The sequence below is a fragment of the Bos javanicus genome, chromosome 14 (genome assembly GCF_032452875.1).
Source record: "Bos javanicus breed banteng chromosome 14, ARS-OSU_banteng_1.0, whole genome shotgun sequence".
Lineage (NCBI taxonomy): Eukaryota > Metazoa > Chordata > Mammalia > Artiodactyla > Bovidae > Bos > Bos javanicus.
The window spans coordinates 16735023-16745989 of NC_083881.1; the positions used below are offsets into that span (position 1 = coordinate 16735023).

At 46.9% G+C, this 10967-nt stretch overlaps 1 protein-coding gene across 5 annotated transcripts in view; it reads left to right on the plus strand.

Moving 5' to 3' along the window:
- Window positions 1-10967, plus strand: part of C14H8orf76 (chromosome 14 C8orf76 homolog) — a 32302-nt gene that overhangs the window by 9498 nt on the left and 11837 nt on the right. For 2 of the 5 annotated variants that reach the window (XM_061438680.1, XM_061438682.1), the window contains 2 exons: window positions 1752-1884; window positions 5675-6271. In XM_061438680.1, the coding sequence (XP_061294664.1) occupies window positions 1752-1884; window positions 5675-5872 (331 nt within the window). In that variant the 3' untranslated portion in view covers window positions 5873-6271. Of the gene's footprint in view, window positions 1-143; window positions 469-1751; window positions 1885-5674; window positions 6272-10967 lie in introns of those variants that run through there. The other 3 variants (XR_009740801.1, XM_061438684.1, XM_061438681.1) reach the window with 3 other exon arrangements.

Below are 10967 nucleotides of genomic sequence, written 5' to 3' on the forward strand. Positions count from 1 at the left end.
CTGTGCTTGCTCAGGAATACAGCTCATATCATCAGTCAAGATATTACGGTTGGCAGATGTTAAAATTGAGGGGGGCAGAATTAAATATATAAAACATTGACGAAGGAGGAAATGATATTTTAAACAAGAGATTTTTCACTCAGGTTCCACAGAAAGCTACCAAAGAAGAAAATCAGACAACCCTGAAGAATCTGCCTTGTGGGTGAGGGTGGATGGTGGTGCCTCCCCTGAGACAGGACAGCAGCGGGAGAGCAGAACCAATCGAGTCCAGCTGGAGCCTTCCGTGAGGAAGTGGGAGGTAGAGCTAGAGGAGCTCCAGGAAGGATCAGCGATTATATGGAGTGAGAAAAGGCTTTGAAGGCAAGAGCTCATGTGTGGCCTCTTGAGAAAGCAGTTTCAGTCACGGTGGTGACAGGCAGATGGCAGAGGATAGAGGGGTAAATGGACATGAAATGGAGGGAGCCAAGGGTAAGCAGTATTGTCCAGTAATTTCAAGAGCACGAGAAAGAAAGCAAGGACCCAAAGGGGTCATGTGTGTGAATGTCTCCGAGGCCAGTAGATGCTGTGAACAGTCAGAGTGAAGGCCAGTCAGGTCGCGTGTTCTTCTCTAAAACTCCAGCAGCTTCCCGTTGCACTGACATAAATTCCGTGCTTCCTTCCATGCTCCGCGAGGACTTAACATGAGTTGGCCCTGCCCTTCTCTTTCACTCTGGTTTGTTTTCTTCCTGGCTGTGTTTCGATCACAGAGATCCTCCTGATTTTCAAACACTTGAAGCTAGTTCTTGTAGCCGGGCCCCCTTCCCTTGGCTAAGCCCCTTCTCCCAAATGTTCCTGTGGCTGCTTCCTCACCATCTGAACCTTAGCGTGAATGGTGGCTCAGAAAATCCTTCCGTCACAGCCCTGTCTGAGGTAGACGCTTCCTCCATCCTGTGTCAAGTGTTTGTTTCATGGCCTTCATCACTGCCTGAGACTAGCTTATTACCTGTGATCATCCTCCTTCCGCTCCTTGAGGCAGAAACCTGTCTGTTTTGCTCACCAGTATCCCTCAGTACCTGGAGTAGTATGTGCATTTCTGAAGGCAGGAAATGAGTGAACAGGAGAGCGCTGCTTCTGGGTATAGCAGTGAGGCCAGAGGGAAATTGGAACAATCTGCACACTCAGTGTTCTAGAAAACAGTGAAGAGAAAGAGCTGTGAGAGGAGAGCAGGAAGAAGAAGAGAGGGGACCAGGGTACGGCCATGATGGGGAGGTCAGGGGTGAGCTGATTGTAAAGTGGTTATCAGAGGGTCACTGAAGGTTTGGTCCTGCTTCAAGTAATTGAAGCATGCTGGAGAACCTCCTTAGTCCTTGAGATCGGGTTGCTGTGGCTTCAGGAAGACCTAAGGGTCACAGAGCACCAACTTCAAAGGAACTCCTCCTGGCACTTCTGGGGAGGAGCCTCTGATGGGGAGCCTTGTTCTCTTCACTTGAAATCGTTTGTGCTTTCAGTCGCCTGACTTCTACAGGAAGCCCTTTCGAGGTCTTGCTCTCTGAAGGTTCCTTTGGAAACTTGGTCTATGAATTTTAGAAAAGATGGTTCTCCAGTGTAATGATGTGCAATTCGTTGAGAGTAAAGAGCTTTAGGGATTCAGATGAAGGTGAGGACCTTCTCCTTAGCCTAGAGGACTCGCTTCCAGCCCATTGCCAGTGCTGTGTATGAACGGGTCTTTGTCCTTCTCGGGTGCCTCCAGACTGGGACCTGCTGTTTTTCAGGCTTTTGCTTCAGCTTGCCCAATCTCAGCAAACATCGTTTGCTTTGGAGAGGAACTTAAAGACTCAGCAGGAAATTGAAGATAAAATGAAAAGGTTCAGCTTCAAAGAAGACACTTTGCTGTTGATAGCAGAGGTGAGTGTGTCCCCCAGGGTTTATGTGAAATGAAGCATCACAGATATTTTTCCTGGCTCCGAGACCATTAAGAAAAAACCAAAAAAACACAGGGCTAAATTGCATCTTCTAGAGGACTTCTGTCTCCCTTCTTCCCGTACCTTTTGATCACTTAACTGCCGAAAGTGGCCTCTTCCTCCTCTCTGTCCTGCAGCAAGTTCATTTACTTGTCGGTGCTTGTTAGCACCTGCCTACTTGAACATCAGAAAGGCCCCATAATTGTTTCGTGAGTGCTGAATGAATGAATGTTGACATCTGGGCAGCTCTTTTGTCTGTCTTTCCCCCCATTTGTCCTCATAACAGCCTGTGGGAGGGACAGAGCTGGGGTGAGGCTCACAAAGGCTGTGACTTGCCTAAGGTCAGATTTTAAGTGGCAGAAGTAAATGGGAACCCCTCCAGCTTCAAGTCCATTTTCTTTCTGCTCCACCCTGTTATTACTTTGACAGTTGCTTAGAAACTCAAATGTCAATTTTGTTTAACTGGTATTAGCTTTTTAAAAAATATGCTAATTGATAAGGCTTTCTGTGATGGTCCAGTGGTTAAGACTCCAGGCTTCCACACTGCAGGGGACCTGGATTTGATCCCTGCTGGGGAAACTTAAGATCCTGTATGTCTTGCTTTGTGGTCAAAAATGTAAAAAAAAAAAAAAAAGGTCTTGAAATTTCTTAACATGGCGTTTGGAGATTATCTATAAGTTTATGTTATTCATGCTAATTCCTTTTAATATGTAATTGAAACTTGACAGCTCAAGCACTTTTCCCAGGAGAATAGCTCTTTATACATATACCTTCTAACATCGTTCTTTCAAGAACTGCTGATGGTCTATCTATCCTGTCTTCTTCCTGCAGACTAAGCTGTCACCTGGACCCCTTTTCCCTCTTCTGGGGTCATCACTCCCGTCTGTTCTCTTTGAGCCTTTTTTCTGCCTTCCCCTTCCGTGGGCTCATTCCCTTGAACCCTCAGACATACAGATAGACCATCTCTCCCGAGTTCACAGCTGCTTTCCCTTCCTCTCTGCTTCCCATCTTTCATAGCATTCAGCGCCATTGACCACTCACGTTTAGTTCCCTCTTCCTTGCTTCTGAGCAGCTGAACTGCTAAAAATACTCATCTCTTTTCTCCTTTATTTCTTCCTCTGCTGTTTGGAACTCTACTGGTTTCCCATGTCTTAAGTAGTGACATTCCCTGAGCTTTCACTCAGCTCTCTGTTCTGTGTCTTTCTCCCACACAAATCATAACCATGCTTGTAGTTCCTGTTGTCACCCCTGGGGTAATGGACCCTCCAGTCTGTGTCTCTGGTCCCATCTTTGGAACACTTGTCTCCCATCTCAGATCAGTGACTTAGGAGTCATTAATCCAAGTTGATTATTGATCTGCTGTGACTTCGAGTACAAATGTAAAATGAGGCTACTTGGCAAAACTACCTTTAGTCAGTCTCTGGTCAGCGCCCAGCGTAGACTTGGCCATCAGTAAGTACCTGCTGAGGGGAAGCAGAGGGGAGCTAGAGAGAGCCGTGTCTTTGTTCTAGACTTAGTTTGTTTCATCGATCCTACCTGTCTTTCTCCTTTGACCCAGACCTGACCGTCCCTCGCTGTGGCCTCTCCTCTCCAGTCTCACCTCCTGCAGGGCCCACGGCCAACACCCTAGTTCCGTTGCCTCACATCTGACTCTCATAGTGACCTCCTGCCTTGGCTCCTCTCTCTCTCCCTGCAGATCTGTCTTCACCTGTGCTGCTGGGCTCATCTTAAAACATGGCTTTGACCATGTTACCTGCTTGTTTTAAAAACTAAAATTCAATGTGTCACCATTACCTTCGAGGTCAGGTCTAGTTCTGGTGCCTTGATATGGTGTCTGAGGCCTTCCTGAGAGTAATCTCAGACTTAGGGCCTGGTCATTCCTTCCACAAACCTTTTGCTTCCACTGGACTAATCTCCCAGGTCTAACATACCTGTCATCGGTTTTCCCATCTCCATCTACTTACTATTCTCACCCTCAGAGACCCAGCCTGGGTCACACATCCTCCAGGAACCTTTTACTGAACGTCCTGATCTGTGGCATTTTCTCCCTCTGAGCTTAATAGAGTGATTGCTGAATTAGGTAGCTCTTTGGGCCCCTGAAAATATAAGAGTGTCTTATCTTTTCAGCTAGATTTTGAGTTCCTTGTAAGACAGCCTTTGTTGTTGTTATCCACCGCTTGCGATCCCATGGACTGTAGCCCGCCAGGCTCTTTGGTCCATGGGATTTCCCAGGCAAGAATACTGGAGTGGGTTGCCATTTCCTTCTCCAGGGCATCTTCCCAACCCGGGAATCAAACCCGTGTCTCCTGCTTGGCAGGCAGATTCTTTACCACTGAGCCACCTAGGAAGCCCGGTAAGGCATCCTTAGGAGATGTCTTAAACATCTTCATGTTCTTCACCATGTGTGATGGATAATAGTTCTCTGTCTGTGAATTATGCACCTGCTGAGCTCTCTTTTTGAAATATTGCATTGTTTGAATACTGTTACATTACATTCTCTATTTTTTAATTAAAAAAATACACTTTTGGTGTTATATCTCAGATTTTAAAATTCTACATTTCATTGAGCCCAAGCAGTCGTCAGTTGTTAAGACACATCATTAATTGATGTGCCACTAAAAGAAAAGTAAGATGCTTTTTATACTATGACACAGCAGTGGTTATAAGATACAACTTGGTTTTTAGAAATGTCAGGATAGAAAAACAGAAATTGTCTTCCAATTGATGAAATTACCATGCTTTAATAAATCCTGACGGTTGCTACTCATGCTGTCAGCCTTTGCCTCAAACAGTAAGTAGTCTTTGAAGATTTAAAGCCAGTGGAACCTGTTCTTTGAGTGGGTTTCTAATCCACTATGATTTGAGTATTCACGAACACAGAGGACCTCAGGGTTTGTAGGAAACCTAGAGATCATCTAGTCCAAATCCAAGTGACCAGTTCCCTCTACCACATCCCTGCCAGCTGGCTCCCTGACTTTTCATGATGATTGGTGGGAAATGTTTGGGGTGGGAAATGTTCACTGTCCTTACCAAAAGTGGTCCCATCACATAGTAGGTTCAGATCCAAGCTTCCTGCAAACGCAGCTGTGTGGGTGTCTTGTCGAAGAGAAGCTCACACAGAATCTGGACCTGGTTCTCACCAGTAGGGGGCAGTGTTGCGCCTTCAGAGAGCTGGCGCGCTCACAGGTCTCTGGGGTTGCTGTGGTGACCATCCTGGAGGGTTGGAGTCTCTCTGGGTCAGGAAAGAGCAGACTCACCTGCTCGATGCTCAGCTGTTTGCTGCCTTTGGCGTCTCTGGAGAACTTCATAAGAAGGTCTGTGCTCTCTGCACAGTAGCAGTTATGTTCCTCCCAAGCTTGCTCTTCTGTCCTTTACAAGGAGGAGAACCCCTCACGGTTGCGTTCTTGCCCTCCAAAGATGCTCTGTGATATACGAAGGTCGACTCGGCACTCTCTGTGGCCTGAGTGGTAGTCCTGCCACGTTTGTGCCTCCCTGACATGTTCACTCAGGGAAATAGAGTAGCAGTAGGATATTCACGCAGGTGGTCTTGGATCACTACTTCATAAACATCTTTTCAGTATGTTGAATTGTCAGAGTTGTCCCCTGGCTGCTGAAGAAGTTCTGCTTTTGTGTGAAATCCTTTGCATTTGACGACTAGCATGGTCTTCCATTCCGTGTCTGCTGCACCTGTTATTGGGAAAGAGTTTTATCTTTCTTCCCCCCTCCTATTGCAGGTTATGGGCGAAGATATCGTCCCAGAAAAAATCAGAGATGAGGTTCACACAGAGGTCAAGTGTGTTGGCCCCGCGGCCCTGACTGCCTTGGTGATCGGGTCTTCGAAAGAGTTTGAAGACAAGTGGTTCAGAAAGATCAAAGACCACTTCTGTCCCTTTGAAAATCAGTTCCACACAGAGATACAGATCTTGCCTTAGTGGTCCCTATAAAAACAAAACAAAAACATCTTGTACTGTATTAAGTGTTCTGGTTTACTTCAGACAGAATCCTCTGCTAATGGAATATACTGAATTAAAAAGTCATCTATGTTTTATAAAAATGGCTTCTCTCCCAGATAATTTCTACTGTATTCAGTTTCTTGATTTTTTGTTTTCTTTTTAGATTTCTGTCATTCACTTGTGTGAGGCCTACTGCCCCTTTAGAAGATATCTGTTGGAAAAGTGTTTAAAGGGACTCTTAGGAACTTGCCTGGCAGTCCGGTGTTAAGACTCTGCCTTCCAATGCAGGGGTTCAGGTTCAGTCCCTGATGGGGCACCTAGGGTCCCACATGTCATAGGTGTGGCCAAAATTAAAAATAAATACAACGTTATAAATCAGCTATGCTTCAATTTAAATGAATTTTTTAAAATAAAAGATACTTTTAGATTTTATAATCTTTTAAAAACAGTTACTGTATTAGCAGTGTAAGTATCCATGTTGTTTTGGTAAATTCATCGTGAGTGACCAAGAATGCTGAAATGTGGTAGGAAACCATTTCTAGGAAGGGTGTATCGAAGGCTGAGATTTACCACAGCTCTGAGCCTGCGCATAAACCTGCCAATGTCATGGAGGCTGCAGAAGACTTGATTACTCATGGCCCAGGGAACAGGATTGATTGCTGTTGTTCGTTGCTCAGTTGTGTCCGACTCTGCGACCCCATGGATTGCAGCACACCATGCTTCCCAGTCCATCACCATCCCCCAGAGTTTGCTCAAACTCATGTCCATTGAGTCGATGATATCATCCAGCCATCTCGTCCTCTGTCGTCCCCTTCTCCTCCTGCCTTCATTCTTCCCCAGCATCAGGGTCTTTCCAATGAGTCGGTTCTTCGCATCAGGTGGCCAAAGTATTGGAGCTTCAGCATCAGTCCTTCCAATGAATATTCAGGGTTGATTTCCTTGCAGTCCGAGGGACTCAGGATAAGCTTCAGCCTATTTGTGTCCATTCCTTTGCCTCCAAGTCCCAAGGCAGGTGACAAATACGGGCCCAGACGAATGAGTATATAAGCAGTGAGGTGTATTAGCGGAACCCTGAGCTCAAGAGAATCAGCTCCTTTATAACAAGCAGTAAGCAGGCCTTCCCTGTGCTCCAAGGTAGGACAAGTCTTTTTTAAGGTGGTTTGCTTTTTATGCATCTCTGAGAAGATAGTCTGGAATGAAGTGCCTTGCTCACAAGCTGTATTGAAACATGAGACCCGTGTGGCTCTGTTCAGCCACACACATTATACTTGGTCCATAACATCACCTTCAAATAGAAAAGGCTTGCTTGAATTCTCTGGGATGGAAGAGCTCCCTTATGAGAAATAAATTTTAATAATAGACCAAAACTTCATCAGATATTGCTCCCCACAGCTTTTGATTTTATTTTTCTCAGCAGAAGGAAGAGAATTCCAGCCCTGGGCAAAACGGTAAAGTCATCAGTATCTCCCATCCACTTCACTGTTCATTTCTTTCCCAGGCCCCTTCCCAAAACAGACAAAGGTCTGGTTTTGTGAAACTCTTACTATGAGTGACTGAGAACATGACTAGCAACTGCAGGTTTAGTCATTTAATCTCTAATGTGAAACAAAAGACTTTGTATAATTAACAGACATTTCAACTTTTAGAAACCATTAAAAAGAATGACCTCCCCCCCACCCCCGCCACCAAAACTCCTCCCCAGTATCCCTCTACCCCTCCCTTGAGTCATCAACAACCACTTACTGAGGTCCTGTATCGCACAGCCACTATGTAGTTGCCATGGAGACACTGGTTACTGTGGAGTTTATGGCCTAGTTGTGGGTGGCCTGCAGGATAGAACCCAAAGGGAAAGTAGTTGCCAAGCCCTTCATGACACAGCTCCCAGGGGCTTCTCATGTGTCCCCACTGTCCAACTTCGAATGTGCCCTGTTTGTCACTGTTGAGTCTTACAAGCTGGCGACTCGGCCCGGAACCCCCCGCCCCTTCGTGTGGCTAGTTTGTGTTGGGCTCACAGGTCTCCACCTCGTTTCAGCTTCCAGAAGTCTTGATTCCCAGGTGGTCAGTTTCACACTATGCTCCTTCCCTGCTCTTTTGCCCCTGTTTTGGCCCTTATGATGCTATCTTGTCATTGCCTGTTTTCCATGAGACACTTAAGCTTTGTAAAATTGTGGACTCAGACTGTCTTGTTCATATTTGTATCCCCAGGGCAGAACACCTGGCCTCTCGCCAAATGTTTGTGGAAGAGAATCACTGAATTAATTGGCCAGCATCTTGCTTTGTTTGCACAAAAGGTTAATACTCCAAAGTTCTGACAGTGTTGAGGCAATCTGCTTGGAAACGCAGTCCATTTCTGTCTCTGTAGCTAAAACTCCTTCCTCCTGCTCATATGGGGCCTGGAAATGCCCTTTTCTGCCCTCGCTTCTCTGGGCTTCCTGTCTCATCCTGGTCCCCTTCTGACTTTGCCCAGACTGTAGCTTGCAGCCCTCTGGCTGTCCTCCCAGGCCCACTGTTGACACAGTCCCGGACAGCTGAGTGGTCTGCCCACACCCTCACTCCCGCCCCACCTCCCTTCCCTGGCAGCGGCGTGTCCATACACGTGAGAATCCAGGCTCCTGTACCCCGATGCCCCAGCTGTAATGCAGGGCAGGAAAGGGCACCCAGGAAGACTGGGTGTCATCACACACAAGTCATCTTGATTATTTCCAGCACAAATGGTGAAGGTAATTAATTGAGCAATGATTATGCTAAAGAGAAATCTCAGGCCTGTGTTCTACCCCCACCCTCTTGTTAGTGAGTGAGTCACTCAGAAGGTGAGCAGACGCGAAGCACTGAGGTGTCTGTGTGCACCCCTGGCTGGGTTGGGGACCCAGGGAAGTTCTTCCTCTCATGACTCTCAAAAGGCCTATCTTCAGTGTTTGCTCCCAAGGTGGGCGGGGTGGGGGGGGGGGCACATGCCCAAAACTTGAGCTGGTGAGAGTCCTTTGTCTTTTATACTCCAACACCCCTGCAATCTTATACTGTAGCCAAAGGGATCTAGTAAAAATACTGCTCTCAGAATCCTTCAGTCATTTCCCAAATCCAGAGGCCCTATGTGGTCTGGCCCCGGCCCACATCACCCCAGCTCACTCTGATTTTTTCTCGTGTCTATGAAATCCACAAGTGGCCTCCCACCCAAGCCCTAAGCCCATCCAGTTCCCCCTAGTCGGGACACTCCATCTGCAAGCCTCCAACCCTGCCATACACTTGCCTTTCCTACAGATCCCAGCTCAAAGGTCACTCTCAGACAAGATGGTTCTGAGTCCACTTGCTTAGGTTCCCCCTTTAAATGTCAGAGTGACCACTTTTTCTTTATTCCCCAAAGGTACTTGTTGTTCAGTCACCGAGTCATGTCCAACTCTTTGTGACCCCATAGACGACAGCATGCCAGGCTTCCCTGTCCTTCACTGTCTCTCAGAGTTTGCTCAAGTTCATGTCCACTGAGTTGGTAATGCTATCTAACCATCTAATGGAATTGACACTGAATAGTCATTGTGTGAATCCTCCTTGCAAAGCATAGGCTCCGGGACTGTCTCTGGTTTGCTGCTTCATGGTGGAGCTCAGCTTCCCGGACACGCCTTGACTTTCTGCCCAGTGCTGCCTTCCTGCGCCCCAGGCCCTGGCAGAGACAGCCTGAAGCCTGGGGAGCCAACAGCCCATTCCCCCAGAGCTCCACTGCCAGCATTGCAGGTGCCCCGCCTACCTGTGGGGTACCACATTCCCACAAAGACGTCTTTCATTTTAGAAAGAGCTGGGGTAGAAATCTATGGAACAAATCCAAGGCCACTATTTACAAAAGCAATCATTTTAAATAGCAGCTCTTTAGTGCTTTTGAAATTGTCTATAAAAGTAGTTTATACACTACTTTCCAAGGTCTTCATATAAAAACAAACAAACAAAAACCAGAGAGGATTATACGAAAGAATCCAAAGCTCCAGAAACAAGGGTTCTGAAAAGGGACAGCCTGGGGCTGCTCCAGACCTGTTGTCCTGATCAAAGTGCGTCTACCAGGCGACTTTGCTAACGAGGTCAGACAAGCAGGACAGGCCCTTGTCTGCTTGGGGCTCACTGTCTTTTGCATCCTTTCTCCTTGGCACAGGGTGACTTGGTCACTGAAAGCTTTGATGAGACATGAGTTCGATCCCTGGGTTGGGAAGATCCCCCGGAGAAGGAAACGGCAACCCGCTCCAGTTTTCTTGCCTGAAGAATCCCGTAGATAGAGGTGCTTGGCGGGCCCAAGTCCATGGGGGTCACTGAGAGTCTGACACAACGGAGCACGCAGGCAACCAACAAATCCTGGTATGGACCACTCGGGTCCTTTCAATCTTGGCTTTAGAATAAGACGTTGTATCTCAGAATGCTATTTCTAAGTGACACTCCTTTATAAAACCTTGATAGAGCATCATTGTTAGAGATATCAAAGATAAGATGCTTCCGTCTCTTTCAAAGAGCTTCCATTTCCAGTAGACATAACAGGACATCCACATAAGTTACAAATAAGGGTCTGGAAGGAGCAGTGGACGGTGCAGAGGGCAGGGTATCAAGTTTCATGAAGGAGGTCATATCTGAGTTGGGCCTGGTGAGGGGGTGGTTTGTACCAGGCCTGCATGGTTTCTCAGTAGAGGGATGAGAGAACGTGAAGCCTGGTCGTCCAGGTTAGTGGGTGCGTTGGGATGTGGAAGAGATGAGGCTGGGTGGGTTAATCGGTGTCTGATTATGGATAATCATAAGGTCCTGATAGGGAGCTTGACTTGTTGTGGGGATTACTGAGCTACGGAAGATCTCTGAGCCAGAGAATGGCTGGTTTAGGGTTGTGCTTAAAATGGACAGATCTGGCCTTACTTTCCACATGTTAAACAATCTTTGTGATTCGTGCAGTATGTGTTTTCTGGGTCTAGGAGATATGAGCACTGATGTGGAGGGTGGAGGTGCTCAAGACACTGAGATGTCCCAGTGCCCTGTGGAGTCCACACTGTTGCAGAGTTGGTTACCCTGAAAGGCTTCCCATTACATGTAGAAAAAACCAGATGCTCGCACC